This window comes from Arvicanthis niloticus, chromosome 8 (assembly GCF_011762505.2).
Source record: "Arvicanthis niloticus isolate mArvNil1 chromosome 8, mArvNil1.pat.X, whole genome shotgun sequence".
NCBI classification, from domain to species: Eukaryota; Metazoa; Chordata; class Mammalia; order Rodentia; family Muridae; genus Arvicanthis; species Arvicanthis niloticus.
The window spans coordinates 50288295-50315284 of NC_047665.1; the positions used below are offsets into that span (position 1 = coordinate 50288295).

The 26990-nt window shown below is 39.4% G+C and overlaps 1 protein-coding gene across 7 annotated transcripts in view; it reads right to left on the reverse strand.

Annotated features, from left to right (window-relative positions):
- The window catches only part of Dip2c (disco interacting protein 2 homolog C), a 395546-nt gene that overhangs the window by 58020 nt on the left and 310536 nt on the right, over positions 1-26990 (reverse strand). For all 7 annotated transcript variants that reach the window (XM_076939382.1, XM_034510935.3, XM_076939383.1 and 4 more), the window contains 5 exons: positions 10283-10422; positions 7123-7259; positions 5225-5433; positions 2883-2997; positions 1136-1337 (listed from right to left, as the gene is read on the reverse strand). In XM_076939382.1, coding sequence (XP_076795497.1) covers positions 1136-1337; positions 2883-2997; positions 5225-5433; positions 7123-7259; positions 10283-10422 — 803 coding nt within the window. The remainder of the gene's footprint in view (positions 1-1135; positions 1338-2882; positions 2998-5224; positions 5434-7122; positions 7260-10282; positions 10423-26990) is intronic.

Here is a 26990-nt window from a genome sequence, read left to right on the forward strand (position 1 = left end):
CCTATGTCCTGAAGAGGTACAGACAGTCTGGAGCCCTCAAGACCTGGTCACATTTGAAGAGTACTCAGGATGAGATCTTTTGAAGTGACTTGTACATTTATTACAAAGGGTGCTGTATTCAGGCACTAGCTGGGGTAATAAGGTCATCCACCTTTAGATGACTTGCTAAAGATTTCTGCCCAACCGGATCATTCTTTAATAGGTGACAGTAAAGATCCTAAGATAGTCTTAGGAAATGGTGTGGAAAGTGGGTAATGTTGAGGAACAGATTATGTCGCCTGGGTTTAGAGTCTATGTTGGGCACACTGTAGTTGTGCAATGTTAGATAAAACTCAATGTCTATGCTTTGTCATCTTCATCTGTAAAATAAAGAGCACTCTTCTCATAGGGTTCCATGAGGATCAACAGATTAGCAAACATAGATACCATGATGGTACATGGTATATCATATTTGTCTAACTTTGGTCTGGCCTGTACATACCAGCTCCTATGCTATCAAGTTAGCAGGAGAGTTTCTATTTCCTAATTTACCACATTCTGACAAATCCACTGACAAGTGTGTGTGTGATCTAGTAGTATGTGACTGATTTAGAAGCCGAGAATCGTGCCAGATAAAGAGTACTGTGTTCCCAATCTGTCAGGCACTGAGATAATAGTCTCTCTGTCAGAAATAAATAGAATTCCTCATTTTCCAAAGTGTTATCCCATAGTCGACTGCTTTCACTCCTAAATTAACCACATAAAACCTGTAAGGGTGTATTATTATTCTGATTCTATACACTAAGACCTTAAGGGGTTTGTGTCTACTCTAGGGCCACCAATAGGTGACTGTGCATAACCAATTTCAGTGAAAATGCTACCCAATGAGAAGGCTACAGATCTCTTCTACCCTATGCTCTGTACGGACTACCTGAGTACTTCCTGCCTGAGCAGAGCTGCTACATCCCAGCCATCAAGGTGCAAACACATCTTGTGAGGAGAATGTTCTGTCTGGGTGTGCACTGTGTGGAGAACATGAGTGCAGAGGATTACCAGTGTTCTCAGATGTAGCCCCTCCTGAGCCTGCTATTGATAGAAGATAGCTTACAAAACCCACTCAAGGCTATGTTAGACCATGCAGGGCTCTGTGGCATACCTGGCTGCTTCTGCCGAGGTTTCGGTAAGTTTGTGACACAGGTGTGAGGGCACATCAGGACATTGCAGGGGTGAAGGGAGCCCTCCAGGAAAAGCTGCTTTGTTTCCGACAAATGAATGCCACCAAGTGGGGTTTTGGGAAGGGTATTTGCTGGTACCAAGGCCAGGCAATAAACTCCAACTTGATGTATACTGTCAATTGCCTGAGAAAGAAGAAAAGGGAGATCATATTAAAATAGGAAATAAAAATAGAAACAGTACATAATGTATTTGTTTAGGTCTTTTGTTTGTGTATGGAGGTATAAAAGTGTGTGCATGTGTACAAATGCATGTGTTTACAGAGAACAACCTCTGGTATTGGATTTTTAAATGCTTTCCACTTTTATTTAGTTTCTTTGTTTTGTTTGGTTTTGTTTTTTATCTTTTTGAAGAAAGGGTCTCTTTACTGGCTCAGAATTTGAAATTAGGCTAGGTTGGCTGGACAGAGTGCCCCCAAGGACCTGCCTGTCTCTGCCTTTCCGGCAATAGGATCACTGCGCCTGGCTCTTTTTACATGGCTTCTGAGGATTGGACTTCAGTATTTATACTTATGTAGAACGTACTTGACTCACTGAGCTATTTCTTCCATCCTCTCCTTCTTTTTCTGGTTTTTGTTAGCTTTTGGTTTGGTTTGTTTGAGACAAAGGTTCACACTACAGTTTAGGCTGATCTTTAACCAGTACCACATCTCTCCCCTCAACTTCTGAAATTCTGGGATTATAGGAATGAGCCATTGTACCTAGCATTTGTAAATAACTGCATGCACAAAAACTTTGTGTATATAAGCACTCACAGAAGAAAAATTTGTCACAAGATAAAAATTCATTTTCTCCAATGAAGTCTTACTAGGTATACAAACCACGCTTAAGGGCAAGCCCCATAGTCAGCAGTAGACAGTCAACACAGAATAAACTCAATAGTATTTTTAGAGGGTTTACTATATTTACTATTTACTATAAAGATCTTTTGCTTATATATTCCAGTTCCCAGTTTTGTGTTTTTAGGAGATTTACATGTGTGTTGGTTGGTATGTGTATCTCTGTATCTCTATCTCTTGTGCTTATTCTTTGACTCTCTTTTTTATTTCAATCTGTCTCCATCTCCCCCCCCCTTCGTGTGTGTGTGTGTGTGTGTGTGTGTGTGTGTGTATGTTTGTGTGTAGTTGCCTCCTTTCTAATGAGAGAAAGAAAAGAATGTGGATTTGGGTGGTGGGGAGACACAGAGGACCTGGGAAGAGTTGTAGTTAGTGAAACCATGATCAGAATATATTAAATGAAATCTTATATTTTTAATACAATTAATTATAAAAACTGTTCATAATATACAAATATATGTACATTTGCATATGCTTTGCATGAAGGCTAAATGAAGAGATGATTTTCTCACTACAGTAAGAAGGTTGCATAATTTCACATAGAGATATTGGAAAACCATAAATAATTAAAAAGGGAGAAGAAGGGTGTAGAAAAGTGTATGTTCACATGCTTGTTGTCCTTCAATATAACTGCTAAGTAGTTTTTCAATTCCTGACTTCCACCCTTCATCTGTTAAGCTTGTTTCTGAACACAATAGAATTTCCAGTCTGGCAGTTTGAACAATAGAATATGGGCATACAGGCAAAGGAATGGTTGGCAAAGGCTGGGCTATAACCTTATAGTAAATGAGAAAAGCCACAACTACTTAAATACTTAGAGACACAGGTGTGCTACCTGGAGTACTCTGCTCATCCACTGGAAACTGTCTTCCTCTGTGGAGTCCGGCCTCTGCTCAGCCACAATCACTATCCTTTCGTCATGAAGGACGGTCACTGAAAACACAGCTATCCTGCAAGAACAGATGGAACTTGTGGTGAGCAGAGGACAGAGACCTGCTTCCATGTTCTCTTGGAGCATATAATCACGGTTAATTATTCAAATCTCAGGATGTCTTCGCACTACTTGCAGACTAAGGCTGGAGGTAAGAAGAGACCGTGCACACCTAACACTTGGAGGCTGTTTGCCATCTCTTTTAGGTTTGGGGATAGGGTTACAGGTGTACTCAATTTGCAGTCAAAACCAGCTATAAAAGCAGCCCCACAGAAAATTGTGAACTTACTTACAATCTTATGACTTTTATGTGTCATTTTTTTTTGGCAGGGGGTAACTCAACTGCAGCTGCCCAAAGGCTGCCTTTGACTAAAGGATGAGTTTATGTATACCCAATGGAATTTCTAGTATTTAGAGATGGTATCAATTTTGGAATCTCTAGTATTTAGAGATGGTATCAATTTTTTTTTTTTTTAAGTTTGGAACTGTAAAGTAGCCCTCTCTACAGCAGCAGAAAGTTTCCTTGCAACTAATGGTTCTTTGCTCAAATTTGCCTGTTTTTTATGGTCATTAGACTAATGCAGCCACTGAAAACTTCTATAATATACCTCTGCTTTTACAAATAGGTTCCCATTTTCCAGTTTCCCCCCTCAAAGTTTATTATTTTTTAAATTTTTTGAAAGTTTCATGTATGTATACAATGATGTATATTGGTCATATTCACCATTCTACTCTCTCCAACTGCCTTCCCTACCCATAACACATCTCTTTCCCATCTTCATGTGGTTTTGTTGTTATTTTAAAATACCTCCCCCAATTAGTGCTTCCCATATGCACATAGGTATGGGGTCATTGAGGCATGGGCAACCTGCTGTAGCTATCCTCTACCAAAAGAAAACTGACCTTCCATCTGTAAGCAGCCATCCATCAACCATCAGCTAGGCCTAGACCAGTGGTCTCAACATTCCCAAAGCTGCAGCCATTTAATACATACAGCCACTCATGTGGTTACACCCAAGCATGAAGTTATTTTGTTGCTATTCCCTAACTAATTTTGCTACTGTTATGAATTGCAATGTAAATATCTGTGTTTTCCAATGGCCTTATGTGACACCTGTGAAAGGGTTTTCAACCCACAGGTTAAAAAACACTGGCCTGGAACTTCAAAAGCCCTTCCTAGTCCATGCTGGAATTGTAAACTAGCTTCATCTTGGACAGGTCTTACATAGGCAATATAGCTACTATGAGTACAGGCTATATAGTTTTAAAGATAATTTAAATTATCTGTCAAAGGTACAGCCATGTACCTATGAACTATTAGTTCATGAAGATGAAATTGCATCTAGAGGAGTTTCTGATTTCTTCTACAGCACCAGAAAGCTCAGGAGCTACAGAAAAAGATTCAAATGTAACTAACATTTTCTGAGTGTGTGATAGGTGTCAGGCAAGGTAGGAAGGAAGGAAGGAAGAAAGAAAACTGTGGAGGTACTCAAATACATAAGTAGGTACTTTTCCACACAAATTATGACTGATTCCAGGTCTCTTAGACTTATGTAGTTGTTTCAGAAATTTTCAAGATACTAAGTTAATAGGTTATCTCAAAGACTTCATATTAGCTCTTGAGGAATTACAACTTGTTGAGACCTCAATGGTCACTGAGTCCAAATGCTTCAATTTGATAGAAGAAGAAACTAAATCCAAATAAATCTGAGGAATTTCAGCGCCCTTTAAGACCTATTCTACTGTGCTGGCCTAGTCAATTTGACACAAGCTAGAATCATCAGAGAGGGAGCCTAGTTGAGAAAATGCTTCTATAGTACCAAGTTGTAGGCAAGCCTGTGGGGCATTTTCTTAGTGATTGATGTGGAGGGCCCATCTCATTGTATGTGTATGTATGTGTGTGTGCATGTGCGTGTATGTGTGTGTATGTGTGTGCATGTGTGGTAGTAGGGGCACCCCGGGCTAGTAGTCTTGTGCTATATCAGAAAGCAGGCTGTACAAGCAAGCCACAAGAAGCAAGCAAATAGCACCCTTCCTCTGTATCAACTTTTGCCTCCAGGTTCTTTCTTTGAGGTCCTGCCCTGACGTCCTTCAATGATGAATGGTAATGTGAAAGAATAAGCCAAAATAAACTCTTTCCTCTTCTAGTTGCTTTTGGTCATGGTATTTTATCACAGCAATAGTAACCAATATGAAACCAATTTTACCAAAAATGAGCATTTAATTTGCAGATAAGTACTACTAACCTGCCTCTGTAGACAAACTTCATGGGCTCTACAGCTAAGGCTGTGGCCACGATGTCATCTGCATTGTGTCTTCGTCCACTGACTACCATCAGGCCATCCATCTTACCCACAACAAAGACGAGGCCCCCAGGACCAACAAATCCCAGCAAACCTGTCCTTATGAATGGGTATTCACTGATTGGAGCCCCAGAACTTGTCATAGGAAATACCTAGGGGAAAATAAGGCTGCAATTAGGCCATCTTAAAGGGTTAATGGGGCCATAGTCTTATCACTCCTCTGTGAAAAGAGACAAAATTTATTTCCCTATCTCCAATAACCCTGCCAGCATGAGATCATAGTTGACAGTTCACAAACATGGTGCAATGTTTACTCTTCATTGTCCATTAGACTGGATTTTGAATTACATATGCGACACGCCTCTGATCATACCCGAGAGCTTTACCCGAGGGAAGACAAAGTCTGAATATGGGTCAAAGTGTTTCATAGGCTGAGGGCTTAGACTGAATACAAGGAAAGCTAAGCACTAGCATTCATCTCTTGGTTCCTCCTGACTATGGGTGTAGTGGGAAAAAAACATGTTACATTCCCATCACCATGGCTTCCCCAGCATGATGGATTGTATTCTCAAACTTATAACCAAAATAGACATAAGTAAGCTTTTGTCAGGTAGTTATAGGTTAAAAGTAACTACTGCAAATGGCCACACATTTCCCTTTGTTTCCCCGCAGGCTTAGCAAAGTTCTGTCATTTCTGCATGTCTGGGTAATGTGCAAGGGCTTAAAGAAGCTCCTCTCTTAGGCTCCAAGCCTCCAGACAGGCAGCAGCTACTATGTTTAAAATACTAGGTAAAAGTGGTTAAAAGAGACACAAGGTACATTTTAAAATAACACATACTGGTAGCAGCTGATCCCTATTCATTACAATGCTAATTTTCCTTATTGAAAGCACATTGAAAAGGAAAATGTAAAGAGAACACAGCTAGTCCAAAATGTAAATCTTGTTTACTTAAACCTTGAAGATGAATCACATAAAAAAAGAAATTTTACTTTGACTGTACACTCAGCTCCAGTTCCAGAGGTTTGCAGATTTGATTTCATATAGATGTGTATGCTGGTTCCCAAATCTAACATTTACAAATGAATAATCTATTCTACTCATGAATCAGTGAAATTCTGTGTTACTCCTAAGGCTAAGACTAAATACTGCATGATAAAAAGAAGCTCTAAGACTACTGTAATATATATAGTGCAGGACACCTGAACCTGGTATTTAACTCCTTTTATGTCTCTATTTACTATGTGTTCATCATTCACAAAAAGTGGGTTCTGTGGACACCAGATAGTCACACATGCATGGCACACATCTCACACATATTCCACACATATACACAGCATACACATATACATGTACAACACATATCCACATACTACATGTATATCTATATCCATGATCTCTTACCATATATATTATACACTCACTTGTACCACTGAAATCATTATTTAATGTACACACTCACTCAGGTTCTCCTGAGTTCACACCTGGCCAAGTTTAATTGATCTACAAGACTGTGTGGAAATGGCCAGCAGGCTTCCTGAGTAAGGACATTTACCCACACACCTATACAGACCATCTCTTATCACATATGTGGTTTTTCATTACTCACCTCTCAGCTGAGAACAACACACACACACACCCATTTTAAAGAAACTGCTATTCTTTCTAGATTCTAGCTAAAAGGTCAGAATAATGCTGATAACACAATTATCAAAAACAAAAATAGTATGCAAAAAGCGACCAGTTTAAGTATAATATGAATGCTCTGTTGTAATCATCTTAGTAAGTTTCCTATCTGTTTCTGAACACCTGACAAAGCTCAAGGATCTTCCCATCAACCTACCTCAAAGGTGTTCTTGGTCATGCCAGAGAGACCATAATACGATGTTCCTGTGGCAACTGCACAGACACAGAGCTCCCCGATTTCATCTGTCCTGCACAACTGAGGAATCCCATCTGGCTTCACTGAACACATGATGGCTAAAGGCAAAACAAGAAAGCACAGGAGAGCATGAGCAAGGAGAAGGGATGTTAACAAATTCAGAAATTCCAATGAGGGAACAAATGGGCAGACATACCACCTTGAATAAAATTCTAATAACGGCCAGGTGCTTATTCTCTCAAGTTGTAACTTCTTACGTTGTATCAAAATGTCAGATTTCATTATTATGACAGCAATCACATCAATTACTCTAATTTTAATATGAAAATTATATTTAGGGAGAAAAATTTTATGTGTCATTTATGTATGAGATGATACTTAGGAATGTGTCAGTCATTCACTACACATGGACCAGAAGAACAGGTCAAAGTTCTAAAACACAACCTCAGCCCTGCAAATGAAGCAGCACAGGCATGTGTTTATAAGTCTTCCAAAGCTTTTCTAAGTTGATAGCAGAATTTACAGCCTCCAGTGACCTACATAAATCTGACCCATTGGTTTAAATTCCCTGTTGTGCATAATCCTTCAGAGAGTATTACTTTAAGTTTTTGGCATTCAGAGAGAGAGAGAGAGAGAGAGAGAGAGAGAGAGAGAGAGAGAGAGAGAGAGAGACAGAGAGAGACAGAGAGAGACAGAGAGAGACAGAGAGAGACAGAGACAGAGAGAGAGAGAGACAGAGACAGACAGACAGACAGAGCAGAGGACTCAGGTGTGATTCTCCATACCACATGGTGATTCACAACCATCTGTAATTCCAATCCCAGGGGATCCAACATCTACTCTGGCTTACATGGGCACCAGGCACACATATGGTGCACAGACACACATGAAGGCAAAATACTCATACACATACAACAATTTAGAGAAAAAGTGCATTTGAAGTGGTAGGGGGATAGAACTGGGGGCATAAAAAAGGAATTGCAAATGAAAGAAATGGGGGGTGGTAGAGTTGATCAGAACAGTATATATGTATGTATGAGATTCTTAATTATATTAAAAAGAAACACTTCACTTCCGAGAATTTTTTATTCTACTCCCACACCCTTGTAGACTAAAACTCAGATGTGGTCCTTTACATCAGAATACAGCAAAGAGTACAATTCCCCAATTGTGGAAGGCTTGTTTATATTATGCATTCAAACTGTAATATTGCACTGCCTGGAAAGGAGCAAGTTTTTTATGTACTAACAAATGAACATAAGACAAAAAACATTGTGTACAAAACCCAAGAAAGACAATATACAAGTACATATGGATGTGGGGGTGTTTGATATGATACTACACTATGGACTATTTCTGATAGAAATTTCTGAAAAGAAACCTATAGTACTGTAAGTGACTTGAGAGAACAGAAAGATTTTTCATTGTTATATCACCTGAATTTTTTGATGCCTCCAGTTTGATAATCCATTTACTTAAAAGCTAATTTGCATGGCTTTTTGTAAAGAAAGAAAGCAACATAGCCACCTGGCTAGTCCCGGGAAGTGGACAATGAGTCTGGGATAGCCTGAATTTGAAGTTTGGAGACCTAAGTTGTTTTGACTCTTAAAGAGCTTCTACTACAGCAAGAGAAATAGAACAGTTAAGAGCACTCAGGCTAGACTTTATTTCTGTTCTGCTTTGAACTAGGCAAGAGAAAGGCCATTCCCCTGCTCACTGCATCATTACAGACTGGCAGTGTGAAAACCCACCTTTCTGTGTTTCCATGAGGGCAGTGTAGCCTTTTACCAACTAGGTTTTATCCCAGCACTCAGATCCCAACCAAGATCCTGTAAGAAGCCAATTAGCTATATATGGCTATGTGATATAACAAGATATATAACAATGACTGCTGTTTATGTATGGACTTGCTAGTCTACTGTGTGAAGGAACACAAAAAACTTCAAAGGAGGTGGCCTAGATTCTGGCCAAGAACATTGAATGAGAAAGAATCCTGGGTTCCATTCTGGAATATAAAAATTGAGGACAAATATGCTGGTGTGTGTGACCCTGTGAGACAGGCCTCAGGAACAACATTCAACCCATTAAGAACATGGGCTGAAGTCCTGTACATAGCTCAGAAGCACCAAAGCATATTCAAGATGGCCTGAAGAAGCAGTTGGGATATGTGTGTGTGTGTGTGGGGGGGGGTGGTGGTGGTAAGTGTCTCTTCAATCAAGTGACTATACTGCTTCCATAATAAGCAGTAGCTTCACACACAACAGAAACTATCATTCCTTAAGTTTCATACATGCTGCTCAAAGCCTTTCATGTCTTACTAAAGGCAGAGTTTTGCTGTCCAGCTTAGGCTGAGGCATCAGGATGATTGAAGGGGTCTGCGTTGCAAAAACAGAAGCAGCTGAGAAACACTGTGTATTACAGAGTTGGTTCATAATGCCTTCCTGGAGGAAAGGGTTCCAGAGAAGAGATATCCTTCACCAGCTTTATGAATATTTATGATTTCCTTTTCTTGGGATAGAGAACATTGATTTAGGTGTCTAAAGATTAACCTAAAACATTTAGCATTTCAGTGCTGAACCCATGATATCATACAAAGGGAAATGGAAATGACAAGAGAAGATGCTAGCCTGTGCTCAAAAAGCATATACTAACTGTTGAGTCAGGAAGTCATGCTAAGACTGCCAACTTCGTACTTGTGCTGGCTAGTTTTATGTCAACTTGGGGTAATCTCTATCTGTGAGGAAGGACTCACAATTAAGATGCCTCCAAAAGATCCTGCTGCAGGCAAGTCTGTGGGGGCATTTGCTTAATTGATTGATGTGGGACACACCAGGCCATTGTGGATGAGGCCACCCTAGGCTGGTGGTCCTAACTTCTATAAGAAAGCAGATTGAGCAAATCATGAGGAACAAGGCAGCACTTCATGGCTTCACTGAACCAGCTCCTGCCTCAGGTTCCTGCCCCATTCCTGCTTTGCCTTCCCTCAGAGGTCTAATCCAGAAGATATAATCCAAATAAAACCTTTACTCTCAAGCTGTTTATAGTCATGGTGTTTTAGCAAAACAATATAAGCTCTAACTAAAACAACCCCATCCCCCCCACCCCTCAGAGCTGCACTCACCTCCAGGCATAACAAGGCCTACATCCTGAACCGTGAGCACGGACAGCTTCTCCTCTGAATCCACACGGATCACACCATAGGTCAGCCCATGCATGGATAGCACACCTCGCCCAGGTGGCTGGTTGCTGTCATCTGTGGGCCTAAAAGGGTAGCTTTAGCTTAGTATGTGCAAGTGCAAGCAAACAAACCATTCTACCTTTGGATGTGCACATCGCACATCTACACACATGGCTTCTTACTGACTGCAAAGCTAATGCTGATGTGCTTCAGTGACACAAATGCTCAGACTCTTACAAAGATATACTTACTCAAATCTTATAGTAAAGGTATATAGGTACAATTATTACCTTACTTTCAGATTCGGAACCTAAGGCACAGACATGTTCCTTGTTGCTCTGACAAAGTACCTTACAAAATCAACATCAAAAATAGTTTATCCTGGCTCGTGGTTTTAGAATATAGTCCACTATAGAGGGGAAGGCAAGGCAGCTGGTCACAACACATGTGTAGCTGGGAACAAGAGAGATGAACACAGGTTCTCAACTTAGTTTCTCCTTTTATTCAGTGTAAGCCTATAGCCCACTGGATGGTGCTGTCCAGTTTATCTTCTCACTACAACTAGCCTGATCTAGAAATGCCCTCACAGACATGCTTAGAAGTTTCTGTCCTACATAGTTTTAAATACTGTCAAACTAACAATCAGAATTAACCATGACATGCTAATCGTCCAGGTAACTGGTGGAATTTGATGAGCTTCAGGTAGACCTCATACCCAAGCTTGATCACTAGTATCCTCTCATCTGGATGGTTTCCCTATCTGCATCATAAGGATACAATGCACATCTTAGCTAAATACAGCTTTAGACGAATATTTAAACATAAATGTATGAGTCACACAAAGAACATTCTCAGCAAAAACTAGTCAGATCATACATCACTACTGGCAAAGTTTTTTAATGTTTTACCTACTCTCCTGTTCTACCCTGCCCCACCAGTAACCTGTTCACATTTACCTATGTAAAGCTCTGGACTCTCTGATATGAGAGTAAACATAAACTATGTGCATATGTAAACATATTTTCAACAAGAAGCAAAATCATAATATGCAACATGGTTTTTCACAAACACATCTCTAGATCTTTCCATGTGAGTGTCTTTACATAACTATATGGAGAATGTACACACACAGAATGATCAATGAATCTAGCTGTCTTAATATACAGTATTCAATAAAAGAAACAGAGGGCCATTTATTTTAGCTCAATTTTTATATAGAAGAGAATATATCTATAAGATATACGTATAGACAAATAGCAAAAAAAGAAGTATCTACACACTTAAAAATTTCAGGAATCCTAAAAACCTTTTGAGAGGAATACACTGCTTTGCTTTCCTTTTAACAAAATGGGAATACACTAGCATTTTCTCATTGATTAGATCTGTATGTGACAGAGACTGCACATAGTTATACATACAAACACTCAGACATTCTTTACAGTAACCTAAGCAGTGATAAGGAAATGTTTCTAGACTAATACCATAGCTCAGAGACAGAAACAAGTGCCAACCTCAGGCAGCCTCAAGAATGTGCTTCTCACTATGGTACTTAGCTGTCTGTCAGAGGTCTGCATTAATTCCTCCCTCCCCCCCCCCCCAGTTGATGAAAGAAGCATGTATCTTCCTTGTTTCAGCTGTGATTTCTTGATTAATGTATTGGATTTGTTTCTATTACTGTGATAAAATACCCTGGCAAAAGCAACTTACGAGAAGAGGGACTTATTTTGGTTTACAATTACAAAGAGGATACTGTTTATTATAGTGTTGAAGACATGGTAGCAGGAGCATAAGGCTGGCTGGTTGTTTCCCACCAGTAGTACAGAAACAGAGAGTGAATGAACAGGAGGTGGGGCCATGATGTGAAGCCCCAAGGCCCACCCTCAGTGACTTACTTCCTCTAGAAAGGCTCCACTTCCTGATTGTACCATTACATTCTTGAACAGCACCACTAACTGGGTACCAAGTGTTCAAATACATGAGCTAATGGAAGGAGCGGGCATTTCACATTCAAACCACAAGAATTATTAACTGAGTCAAAGAGATGGTGGAAAGAAAAAAAATAATGCTGATAAGCAGAATCCAAACAGATTCAAAACACTTACTTCAATAATCAATAAGAACAAATTAAACAATGGCTAATAAATATAGAGACCCATTTGTCAACTTCAGACTCAGCTCAACAATGAAAAAACCTGCTCAGGACTGCAGCAATGAGTACCTCACAAAGAACAAGCTACGAGAAGAATGAGTTCAGCAATTTCCAGGAATGCTAAATGGCAGTTTCTTTACCTAGGGATATGGAAGAAGTAAAACACACAGCTATGCATTATACACAATGGCACACTGATGTATAAAGAGCAAATTAAAAGAAACATAGAAAACAGCATGCTCAATCTTAGCACTCTGGTTTCATAAGATATATGCTGTAAAGTAAACGACTTCAACCTGTGTCTGTATTACTTAAAAATATACTCAGCATTTCTTCTCCTTAACATGGCATTTCCAAACTCTGTAAAGCATTCAATAAACTATTAGCTAATCTTGCTGTATAATGCCTGAAGAAATAGCTTTTATAAATTTCAAACTATAGTTTGCTACTGCTAACAGCAAGTAGAGCTAGGCCAGCCTCAAAAGCATTAATACAAAATAAATGAAAGCAAGCAGTTATGATTCCTTTCCCAGGGCTTAGCAGAGTAAAGGTGACTGACTACATTTGAAAAGCCTTGCTGCCATCTGTCATTCACTTACTGTTTGCAAGTGAGAAAACAAAAGTCTTTCATTCTTTCATTGTGTATGGGCTATTTCCAATGGACCAATTCTCAATCAAAGAAATTTGGACATTTGGGGAGGAAACAACCATAGGCAATATCATGTTCCCCTCCTTTTGACTATAACATTTACAGCTCTATTTCTGTATATTATTACAGAACATACACATATGTTATCATAGTAAGACTAGCATTAATAAGCAGCTAGGTTTTGTTGAACTCCAGTTGTATATCAGATATACTTTTTAAACACTCAAAGTAGATATATCCAAGCCTATGATGCAGGTACTATTTGATCCCCAAGATACATAAGCAAAATCTAGTTACAAAGCCAGTATGTAAACAGTAAGGAGATGGACATACAGGGGGAGGAGACTAGCTGACCACAGTACTGAGGGAGAGACAGCAAGCAAGGTGTGGCTCCATCCCTGGAAGTCAAACACCAAAACAGCAGATGCTTGCTCTACTTGGTAGTATCAAAGTAGTCCTTAATCATAATGACAGAGGTGAAAACAAGAGAGGCAGGAGTTCAGGTAAGCCTTGGCTACATAAGCAAGCTAGACGCCAGATGAGGATATGTAAGACTTAGCAAATAGTCCAAAGTAGCTTCGGGAATGCTGATTCTGTGAGAGAATATCTAGGTTTACAGTAAATCAATCACTAAAATGTTACAGTGCAACTCACTTGATGAGGGTTTCTTCTAAACTGCTGACCGGGACTGGGAAGAAGGTACTTTTTAAAAGACAGCTGCTTTGCTTTTGAGTCACAAGACATTACTGAAGGCTTTTCTCTTGGATGGTATAAACTAGCACTAAGGCACCTGGGTCACCAAGCAGTGTGCAGATGTAGTGTTATCTCTATTGATTATCAATCTTTTCTAGAGGTATCTTTTAAAAACTAAAGCAAAATGGCTCATAATAAGTTAACAGCACCATATATATATATACATAATTTGCCTTGAAGCTGCTTAGAGAGCAGCTGAGACTGGATATTTTAACAAATGGTATTTGTAGGGAATTTTTAGAATGCAAGGAAAAAAATCAAACTCAAAAATTTTTCACTTAGTTAAATCTTTAGTATGACAGACATGATAAAATTCAAAAGATAACTAAAGCCATGCTCTTAGACAGTGAAGCTGCAAAGTAAAAACAGTACATATCAGACCAATGTAGTTTTCTCTTCTTACATATGACCAGCATAGGCTATTATGCTTTTGAATGCAAAATGTTTTCCTCCATCTCTTGTGTTTGAGCACTTGGTTCTCAGATGGTGGTGGTATTTGTGGAGGCTGTGGAACCTTGAGAAGGTAAGATTTAGCAGCAGAAATAGGTTTCTTTGCAACCATCTACATGACAAGACCAGAATGGACAGTCAGCCCATAAAAACACAGGGAGGAGGCAAGGCCCTCACTGATCTTTCTTCTGTTTCATAGTAAGTTTCTGAGTAGAATTTAATTTAACCACGTGTGGTGGTCTGAATGAAAATGACCCCCATAGTTTCATAGGGAGTGGCATCATTGGAAGCGTGGCCTTGTTGGAGTAGATGTATTACTGGGGATAGGCTTTGCAGTTTCAGACACTCAAGCCAGGCCTAGTGGCCACTCTCTCTTCCTGCTGCCTTTGGATCTGGATGTAGAACTCTCAGCTACCTTCTTCAGTACCATGCTGCATGCTGCCATGCTTCCCCACCATGATGATGATGGACTAAACCTCTAAACTGTAAGCCACCCCCAGTTAAATGTCTTCCTTTATAAGAGTTGTTATAGTCATACTCTACACAGCAATAGAAACCCTAACACACCAAATGATAGAATATGCTCTTTAATCTAAGTGGCATATGTGGTGAACAAGAAATGGTACTTAAGTCTGGCTCTCACTGAGGTGATTTTCAGTTCCAAAATATTTTATGATGAAGTATTTATACTTTTTCTGAAATTTTGACTTAAAATAATAAGCACTGTTCTTTTTATCTTTCTGTGTTTAAAAAAAAAAAATCAAACCATGCCTCTATATTTATTCTGTTTATTTTTTTTAAGTAATTCTGAATGCTCTTGAAATATTCATATAATTTGTGGACTAGTTTTACCATTTTTCTTTTTACAATTCTGTGTTCCCAATTACATCTCAGGAAGAAACGGCTTGATTCCATTAGTAGATAGACATTTGATGGTGGAGTACTGACTTTTTGTGGAATTTCTTCTCTTGATGTTCTCCCAGCTTTTCAATCTTATGACTTGATTTCCATAAACCAGAAAAGGACTGTTGGAGACAGGGGCATCTTTTTTATTTCTCTGGAATTACATTTTAATTGCTCTTTTATCTTTTTTTTTTTTTTTTTTTTTTTTTTTTTTTGTAGTATTACGGTACTGAAGCAGAATCTTGTTGTTAAAGACTTTTCTTTTTTCGTTGAATAAATTGTCACAGTGTAGAGTAAAAAGTCAGTATCATGTGGGGATATGGCTCAGTGATCAAGAAAGACAGACTCCTCATGCAGAGAACCCAGGTTCAATTCCTGATACCCAAATGGCAATGCACAACCATCTGAAAAGGAATCTGACGCAGTCTTCTGGCTTCCATGGGTACCAAGTACAAACATATAAAACATCCAAACTCATAAAAATAAAACAATGATTTTTAAAGGTAAAATATGGCTGGGTATGATACTGCAGATCTGCAAACCCCTATGTTTAGGAGGTAGAGGCAAGAATATCAGGAGTTCAAGGCCAGTTTCAACTACATAGTGAAATCTAAAGCCCGCTTGGACAGCATGAGGTAGTGTTGCAAACTGACAAAACCAAGTCTGCTCTCTTTCTGTATCCTGTAGTTAAGAGAGACCTGGATGTCAGGTTTGTAGAGGCCAGAGAAGCATCTGCCGACACTCCCCCTCCCTTTTGTTTCTCTCATCTTTCTGATGAGTTTGATACCATATTCCCTGTTTCCCTAGTATTTTTCTATTTTACAATTTGCCTAGAGAAAAAAGGAGTATACGAAATATTATGGTGACCGTAGTAAAGAAGGAAGTTTTTTTTATTAGATATGTTATTTACACTTCAGATGACATCCCCTTTCCCCATCCCCCCCCTTAGAAAACCCCTATCCCATGCCCCCTTTTCCTTTTTGCATTTATACATTTTTTTTAAAATAATGTTAATCATAAGCTTTATAAGTTTGGAATTGTTCAATCAGAGGTGTAACCCACTGACCAACCTAGATATAACAACTATCTTTGACTGGTGGAGATACATGAATATCTGCCTCCCTGTCTCCCCCCTCTTTCTCTCTTTCATCACCTAGCTTCTCCTTCTTCTTCTCCTCTTCTTACTCCTTTTCTTCCTCTCAGTACTCCTCCTACCTTAGCTCCTTCTACACGTCACCCTTCCTGTTAAAATGAAACTTTTCTCTCAAAATACAATTAGAGCTTAATTATGCCAATTTGTACCAGTGAGGTGCAAGATAGTCCTAATACCCAGTCCATCCTTTTGTTGACTAACCAGAACCTCTGTCATCTATTCTAACTAAAACATTTAGTTCTGAACCTGGCTTTAGGATGAATGTCAGCTGGCGACCATCCACTCTAATCTTTTCTCTTAAGGTAAATAGCTATAAGTTTTCAACCCCATCAGAAATCCAGAATGACTGAGTTAACTATAATTGTGGGAAGCACAAAGCATAGTTTCTAAAACTTGGCCAATTTATAGAGACCTCTGAACACCTGGACACTCGTTCTACTTCAAAACGTTGGAGCATCTGTTCTTCTGCCTTCTGGCCCAGGATCATCTGACAGACCTTAGTGCTGCAGAATTATTAAGGGCTGATTACTCTGTCTAGGCAGATATAATCAGTTGACTATTCTGCAAGTGTGTCCTTTTCTGGACAGTAATTTGTCTGTAGAAGGAAAGTGGCAATTCTTCCCTAGTGGCTGTCTCACCACAACTGGAATAACTCCAAGGATGCTCAATTTCTTCTTAGAATTCAATATAGGAAGCTGTCCGGAGCAGACAGGTCTCTAATGAAAATGAACATTAATACTGAAATGTTTGTCATGTCAATTCTAAGGATTTCTGATGTTTTGAAAACCAACTATCCATGTAAGGTAATCTGGACTGTTGCCTGTTAACTTCACTCAGCTATTTCTAAATAAAACATAGAAAACACCCTAACAATAAACTCCAAGCCATGAATTTGCTATAGTCCCTTAACTCACAGGCTGACCATCTCAAATCGGTTAAAAAAAGTTAAAGAAGGACTGGGTCTAAGCTTTGTATTCCTAAACGTGTTATACTGGTACAATGCCTATGAGAGTAACAATATTCATCTCACTCTTATATCACTAAGAAGCTCATGCCAATGAAAACCTTAAATTTGTAATCAAAGTAAATTGGTGCCATTTAAGAATTTATATCTTCATCTTGATATTAATTATACAGATTTCTACTAATCGGTTATGGCTATGCAATTAACTCCTAGCTAATCCTCTCTATTCCCACAAACCACTACTTTTCCCTTGAAAGACAGTCCAACACTTACCACCTTAGTCCCCAAGCCCAGGGAATAGGGGCACTGACTCAAGAAGGAAGTTTTTAATACTTGGGTGTTTCAGTCTGTTTTTCTTGTTTATAACAGAATGTTATACAGAATGATCAACATGGCTAATAGAGGTTTGTTCAGCTTCTAGTTCCGGAGGTTTGGAAGAAATCCAACAAGAGGTTGTTGGCACTGGTAAGTACCATGTGCTATTTATCATAATGTGATGGAAGGACACACATGTCAAGTTAGAGCAAGCATGTTAGCGCCTCCTACTTCTTCATACAATGTCATTACTTTTGTCATGGGTCAGTGATCTCAACTAATCCTAATTATCCTCCAAAGGCCTCACCTCCAGACACCATTAACACATAGATTTGGGGACCAAGTTTCTCCCAAAACCCAAAATATAGAACCCAGTAAACAAATGTATCTTATAGGAAGCCAGAGTATAACTGTATGACTTCCTGATGTCACTTACCTGACCCTCATGAAGATGGAAACTTATGTAAACAGAGATGAATATATACAGACACACAAAAATGAGTTTATGGGCTCCTCTTGCTACTTCCTGTTCTTTAACAGCAACATGCGGTATCAATACTGCTCATGCCACTCGGAGACTGCCTTTCTCTGAGAACCCAACCATATTAGTCATAGCCATCATCTACCTCTGGCAACCACAGTGTAGGCACACTGCCTATGGCTGACTGTCAGCCTGCTCCACTTCCACAGCACTCACCAGGGTCCTCTGCTGGCTCTTGGAAACATCTCTACATTCTGTCCATCTATCAAGCAGGGTACTAGAGGCTTCATTATACACTACCTAGAACCTTCCAATATGGTCTGTTTTGTACAAGAGGCATTCTGTATTACTTACAAGAAAAAACGCACACTAAGATATTTAACAGATAGTGGAACATAGTCACCACATCACCAAATCTGAAGCTTTGGAAAGACTTGACTTTTCACATCTTCATAAATCTGACCCTCAATTGTGTCCTTCCCCCAGTCCTGAGCAGGCCGGCAAAGTCATTTACCACAATAGACCAAGCAACAGTAGGATCTAGGAGATGCATTGCCATTACCAGCCTTGGCGCCTTGGAGCCTGCTACCTGAGCTAAGAAAAATGGACTGCCTGATGAGCTAGCCTTGACACCTTCCGGATTGCTATCTCCTTGCCCAGCCCCTGGGCTGAAGAGACTCTGGGGGGTGGGGCTTCCCCTTTATATGTGAAAGCAAATTATTAAACTTCGAGCCTCAATAGAGAACTTTGTCCTGGCTTCATCTCTTCCTGCCCTTTCCCTATCCTCAGCCTCTCTTACAGGTGAACCCGGTTAAACTGTTGCTGCTGGCGGCAACACTCACTGGCACCCATGGTCCAGCCACAGGGGCCACTTAAACAACTTTCTTATAACTCTCCCAGCTTGCCAATTAGTTCTCCCTCTAACCTCCCCTTCCTCCTCCCCTCCTCTTCCCCTCCCCTCCCTCCCTCTCTCTCCTCTTCCTCCTCCTTTTTTAAATGGAAAAGAACCACAAAGTGATAGATGTGCCAAAAGGGCCAAACAAATCTGCCAAGAGTGCACAAATGCATCTGCAATTTTACCTTCACTGATTACCATAGATAATAATCAAGCATCTTTTAATTAAATGGACTAAAAGCCAGGCAAGCAATCAGCTGTACTGATGTTTACTGGAAGTTCAATTTCTCTTTCATTACTAAGGCAGAATAAGCTGTCCCTGGAAGATTATTAAACATGGGACACAATTTGGTTAGATGACAACACAGAAGAAATGTCAGTCCTAACCACTTCAAGCCAAAGTAATTAGTCCTCTGAAGTCTTTTCTCTACAACAGGACAGCAAAATCTAACAGTGAAATGCTTGTTTTCCTTTAAAAATGCCAAGTATTATGCAAAATACACATGATTGTTTATTTGGATGGTCAACTTGATTGGATTATGAAACACTTTGGATACTAGTAAGATACACCTTAGGGTATGTCCAAGAGGACATATCCAGAGAGGATTAACCTAAGAGAGAAGTTAAACAGAAGATCTTCCTTTTATGTGGACAGCACCATTCCATGGGCTGGGATCCCAGACTAAATAAAAGGGCAGAAAATGAGAGCGCAAAACCCTATCATTCCCTGTCCTCTGCTTCCTGGTCTTTTGAGAAGTGAGCAAGCAGCTGTTTCATGTTCCTATCACTAGACAGCTGCCTATGGCCATGGTTTTCCTATCATGATAAACCTGGCCCATTAAACCATGAATGAATGCATTAAGCTGCTTCTTATAAGGTATTTGATATAACAATGAAAGCAATGAAAACAATTCACCATGAGCATTCTAACCCCCTTTACAGTGTACTGTACTATACTATTTAAGAAAGTTCCATTTTATCTTTACACTAAAATCCTTAATGAAGCTTTTCACAGCTCCACATAAAATAGTTTCATAGGATATATCAAAGCTCTTTTCTTTAACCTAATAATTTAGCCTCAGAACTCTGACCCATGAGAAACTCATGTCAAGTCTTCAGAGAATGTTTGGAGAAGGTGGTATGCCATCAGCACAAATGTAGTTAGAGTCACATATGTCAACTCATTTCTCCAAAACAATAATCCATATCAGCCTATCCATGCATACAACATTCACATGAAACATCAGCCAGAGGACACTTTTCTATGTTCATATATTATAGAAACAATCCACAGAGAATGTTACAACAAATGTCAAGTATGTACATCACTGTCATCAAATATATTCAGGAAGAAATTAAATAAAGAGTGAGAAGAAACACAGAATTTAAACTAAGACACTACTCATAATAGCGAATTTATGGAAATAACCTGGGAGTCTAACAACAGAGGAAACATAAGGAAAATGTGGCATATATTCACAGTGGGAATGTTTTTTTTTAAAAAAAAAAGAGAGTAAACTTAGGTTGTATAGAAGCACAGCTTAGGATGAGCATTGGAGAAACTAGGATTGTCAATCATGAATCTATTTTCTTTGAAAGAAAAAAATGATACCTAGTCACTTGGAATGCCAGAGTGAAAACTGGTCAACCTGGTTACTCTGCTTTTTTTATTAGGAGCCAGCCTCCAACAGAATCCCAATATCCTGAGCATTGCTCAAGGCCCTAATCCTGCAGTTAATAAAACTCAGACATCCTTATGAATGAGGCCCCAAGTACACTGCATCTTCCACAAATAGAATCTACTCTTATGCTCATCACAGATCCTTCCTCTAGGTCAACCATTCTCAATCTGTGGGTCACGACCCCTTTAGGGGGTCACACATCAGATATCCTACATATCAGATATTTACATTACACTTTATAACAGTAGCAAAATTATAGTTATGAAGTAGCAACAAAATAATTTTATGGTTGGAGTTGCTACAGTATGAGGAATTGTATTAAAGGGTCATAACATTAGGAAAGTTGAAAACCACTGCTCTAGGCCATAGCCCTAAACTCTGTTTATCAGCCAATAGAATTCATTCTATTGAAAAGGTCACAGGTCACAAGTTGTACTATGTTTAAATGCATAATAAACCATAAGGTCATTCTCTGGAAAGCTACAATCCAGTGCCTGCAAAGATGACACTGTCTTCAGTTTTATTCCTCACCTCTAGTGGATAGTCTCCCTACAGGCTGTGAGGCTTGTAGGGTAGAAGAAGGAGATAAGAGGTGGAGGAGTAGGAAATATATAAGGAGGTGTTTCCACAAGTTGGTTGTAAGAAAATCAATGCAATGCATCACATTAAATAACATTAGTCGGTCTCAAAAGAACAAATACTGTATGTTTTCTCTTGTTTGTGGTTCCTAGATTTCATATAGTCATATAAAGGAATACATACATATATTAAAGGAGAAGTAATGGTTAGGGGAACAAAAGGCTTAGTTGAAACAAAGAAGGTTGAAGAAAAGAAGACTAGAAGAACAGGATGGGAGTAGCATATACTCAAGGTATGAAATCTATTTTTAAGAAAATAAATATGTTCAATGCTGAAAGGAGTTGTTATCTCTTGCAGTCAGTTGTCTCAGGGAGTCTAATCCCAGTAGTTAATTAAAACGTTTATCTGCTTACAAGGTCAGCATTGGTTTAAACAGGGATAACAATTAAGCAAGGAAGTGGCTACTGCAGTAAAACTGAGGATGCGATCAGAGTACAAGGCTAGCACCAGAGAGCAGGCCTGGGCTCAAGACCAACTTAGATGTTTCTTATGGCTTTTCCTGATTCAACTTAAACTCAAATCATAGCTTATCCTTTTCTGTTCCTTAATTTGTTCCTGAACCTCAGGACTGATGCCAATCAGAAAGCTGGCACATTTGTGAACATCACCACCCATACCAGGGAGGAGGCAAGCGGAGAAGGGTCATTACCTTCCATGGTATGTGTCCAGAAACCCCTCTCTCATGACACTTGTGTGCCCACAAGCCATGGAATTATGTGTGTCCAAAGCCTAGGGAAATTGTGCAAACACTTTTGGTTCATTATTTCTATAAACTAGACAACCACGGCCTTCCCACAGCTTTATAACTGGCAATGTAAAATCCTCTCTCTGCTAGGGACTACATGGCTGGAGATTTTCTGAACTTGTATGCTACTCCACAGCAATGCAGTGAATGCTTTCTTTTGCCCCAAAGTATGACTGAGAACAAACCTCCTTAGACACTTGCCCAAGATTTTTACCCACTAATTGTCTCTCACCAAAGTGTCCTCTGGATAGGCTGGTAGGCTGCAGGCAGCTGATGGCATGGCACACTGCATTCATGCTGGAGCTGATTTTCATATAAGAATCATGTCAGCCTATAGGTAACACACTATGTCATTTGGTAAAATAGAAGCAAATTAATAAAAATCCAAAATAGCATACCGTTCTACTGTGTAAGCTGTAAACAAAGTTCATAAAGTCTGTATAAACTCCCAAGAAAAAGCATGGCCCACAGCAGCCTCTCCTAAAAAATGATGCAGGGTTACCACACGCATGGGAGGAAACTCAAAGTATGTATGTTTGAATACTATTTTTACTCATTTATCTAAAAGTAATTAGGTACCAACTATTTACCAAGTAGAGGGTCACAGTAAAGGATAAATAAATATGCCAGTAAGTGGCACAGCCACTGAGGGAAGTCAGTAGTAATTCTAAGGCAACAGCAGAGCTCAGAAATAAGCTCAACAAATATGGATGGAGAGGCCAGGTCACCTAGGCAGAGGGAAAAGAAGGGAAACTTGAAGAATGCCACACCTGTGAGGATTAGAAGTTGAAGGTATGCTTCTCCAGACTCTCATCTAAAGGAGACACCTGCACTGGGCGTTGGCCAGCGTGTGGTTGGTGAAAGAGAGGAGACCAGTTAGAGGTGGTTAGAATCGGGTGAGGAGTGATGGGACCAGGGAAGCTGTAGGGAAATAAAAGTGGTTGGATTCAGAAACATACTGACAGAATTGGTGGCAGGGTGGGTATGAGAGAAGAAAAAAACTGATTGTCAAAAAAGGTTGGGAAGAGAAAGAGGTAAGTTATCAAACACAATAGAACAAGGGCATTTACATGCTTATTCCACTAAAACATTAAGTAGGATGAATACTGGTGACTAATGCTTTAATTAGAAAACACATCCTGTGTGCCTCCCATGTGTTACCCATGTGAAAGCAACTCTATACAGTAAAAACAGGGACAGATACACAAAACAAGAGGTGGTATCTGGTCCTCAAGGACTCCTGGATCAGATCCCAAGTCTCAATGATTGGTGAGAACTATTAAAGCTGGCAAGGTACAGAAAAAGACACAGCAGTCTCCATAAGCCACCAGACTGTACCTCATGACCAGGCCTAACAACAGTAATGGCAATGATGTTGCTTACTAGGAAGCAGAGGTACTGCAGTGTGCACTTATAGGCAAAGACTTATCATATGAAGAGGACTGGTCCATATATAACTGACATAACTAGAAAGTTAATAGGCCTTATAATATGCCTCCTTTAGGAAATAAGCATATTGGTGAAGATCAAAATAAAATCACTATGGATAAGAAAATGGCTTAGAGGTGAAAGTGATATGGAATCTAATATTCGATTCCAGGACCCCATGTACAAAGACACAATAGCAAGCATCTGTAAACCCAGTACCCCTATAGTGAGTCAGGAAATAGAAGAATCAGCTCGAAGCTTATGGGCTGGCTAGCCTGAAGTATACATCACAGAAAAGACCCTGTCTCAACAAGGTAGCAGGAAAAAACTGGATGCCCAACAGTTGCCCCCTAACCTCCCACATAATGACGTGATATATGTACCCTCCATTCATGTACTCTCTCAAACATAATAATGAATAACAAAAGGTAAACACTTAGAAGAACAAACTGATGTTGTTGGTAAACTCTAGGGAACTTATATCAAACCCAACTGAAACCTGCTAAATATGAAGCTGCATTTTTTCTACCTTTAAAAAAATGATATGACAATATTGAGATAAATGTAAGTAGCACAGTTTAGAACCCCTATCCTGATCCCACTCCCACAAGCCCCACGCCATGAGGATGCTTTCCATGTTACCAGTGCTGGTCTTCCATGAAGGTCCTGGACATGCTTGTCTACCTGGTCAGTAAACAAGGTCCCATTACATTGCTCTCTCTGGCATTGGGCCAAAGGCCTCTCTGACAGAACCATAAAAGAAGAACACAGCAAGTGTCAAGAAGAGAGTGCATGGCAATTCCCACATAAGCAAAGAAGAAAAGAGGAGACATTCAGTTCCTCTTCATCCTTCATCCATGATGTTGGTGTTAAAATAATTTCATCGGAAATTAGAGGTGAAAATGATAAATAGAGGAGACCTGTAAAACTAAATTGGGACATAGCTGATGAAATAAGTTTTCCCACCCATAAGATTACAAGTATTAGCCAAAGCAGAAATTAGCAACAACAACAATAATAACAACAACAATAATACAGGTAACCTAAAGTCTCTCAGTGGTCACTGCACCACTCCTTTAAGAGACAGGCTAAGTAGTACATCATCTCAAAGTTGCACATGTAAGCTGACATGCTTGGAATATGTAACTTACATGGAGATATGCATGTGGAAAGGATGTGAATGTGTATTACTAATGTGGAGAATAGGGTATATGATGTCCCTTTTGAAGTGAGCTAACAAAAACAAAAAGACAAAATAAAAGAAAGGGGTTGGGGATTTAGCTCAGTGGTAGAGTGCTTGCCTAGCAAGCGCTAGCAAGCACAAGGCCCTGGGTTCGATCCTCAGCTCTGGAAAAAAAAAAAAAAGACAAAATGAAGTGAGCTAACTGTGATGCTAGGTTTACGGTGGGTTCTCATTTATGGGCAAGACTAGGAACACTGAGGTTTCTAAAATCCTGTACACCTACAAACAGCACCTGGCCAAAATGAGAATGCTTGCTGTGCCTGAAAACCTGGGTCTTGGAGAGTCCCAACACACGCTGGCAGATGTATTTTCAGTTAAAGAAACAATTGATTAGAAAGGGTATTCTGTCCAGAAAAGGACACACTTGCAGAATAGTCGACTGATTATATCTGCCTAGACAGAGTAATCAGCCCTTAATAATCCTGCATCACTAAGGTCTGTCAGATGATTCTGGGCCACAAGGCTGAAGATTTGATGCTCCGACGTTCGGTAGTATAGGGGCTTTTCAGGTGTTCAATTTATAGGTCTCTATAAATTGGCTAAGTTTTAGAAGCTATGTTTAGTGCTTCCCATAACTTCAGTTAACTCAGTCATTCTGGATTTCTGATGGGGTTGAAGACCTATAGTCTCATAGCCAATCCTGGCTATTTACTTTGAGAGAAAAGATCTGAGTAGATGGTTTTCAGCTGACATTCATTCTAAAGCCAAAAAAGCCAGGCTCAAAAGTAAGTGTTTTAGTTAGGAGAGATGACAGAGGTTCTGGTTAGTCAACAAAATGATGGACTGGGTATTAGGACTATCTTGTACCTCACTGGTACAATTAGGAATAAGTATGCTCTAATTGTATTTTGAGAGAAAAGTTTTACTTTAACAGGAAGAGTGATATGTAGGAGGAGCTAAGTGGGAAGGAGTACTGAGAGGAAGAGATGGAGTAAGGAGAGAAGATGAAGGAGAAGAGAAGCTAGGTGATGAGAGAGAGAGAAAGAGAGAGGGGGCATGGAGGCAGATGTTCACATGTCTCCACCAGTCAAAGATAGATTTTATATCTATGTTGGGTATTGGGTTACACTTCTGATTGAGCATTACCAAACTTATAAATCCTTTGATTAACATTTTTAAAAAATTGTATAAAAGCAAAAAGGAAAGCGGGGGCATGGGACAGGGGTTTTCTAGGGAAGGGAAATGGGGAAAGGGGGTGGCATCTTAAATGTAAATAAAATATAAAATAAAATAAAAAAGAAAGAGGGTATTCTTTGTTTTTTTTTAAGTTTTTTTTCAAAACACTTTATCAATATTTGTATAAACATATATACTCATACATGTATACATATATAAACAAATAATAAGATGTATTTAAAAAGTATGGGCGGTTGGGAAAAGTGGGAGGAAGGAGAGAAAGGGGAAAATTATGTAAATACAGTGTACATATATGAAATTCTCAAAAAGGAATCCAGTTTTTAAAAAATGTTCAACAGATTAACTAGCATTTTACACTATGAAAACAAATATGACCTATAATTATGTTAAAGGACATTTTAATCACTACAAACTTTGAAGTTTAAAATTAGATCAATAAAAATTTTACCCAGCATACTATCAAAAACCACAATAACATTTTACAATTCAAAGTATTTCTAAGAACAAGAAAATAGATTGTCAGGAGCTAAGTCAGCAGAACCAGGGGTACACTGTGTGATTTTTTTTTTTATCAAATCATAATTTTTACTTTTTAACATGGGGGTTATAAACACAAAAATGCAAGATGTGGGAAAGGGAATGACACAGGAGCATAGGTGTTCAGGGGGAGTACAGATATCTTTCAGAACAGGTTATCAGCTGGGTGAAGGGTTCAGGGGTCAGGTCACTATGACTCTGCCTATGATTCACTTGTCCTTATCTAATTTGGTACTATCTGCCAAAGGCTGCCTATTTACAAGGTCTATGATTACTCAGGCTGGTAGATTTCAACAAAAGCTGCCTGTTTACAATAGTTTATAGCCCTCTGTTTCAGTGTTTTTTCCATAGAGACCCAAGACTTTGTGTTAGCAGGCATGTAAGTCAGGCCTATTGCTGATTTTAGGCTCATGGCTGATTTTAGGCCTTCAGTGTATAAGCAGGGCTGCCCCTGACATCTCTCTTCTCCAAGAATAGAAGAGCCGTGGCGATTCTAATCTTGCCAAGGTGGGGATAGAGGCCTGACCT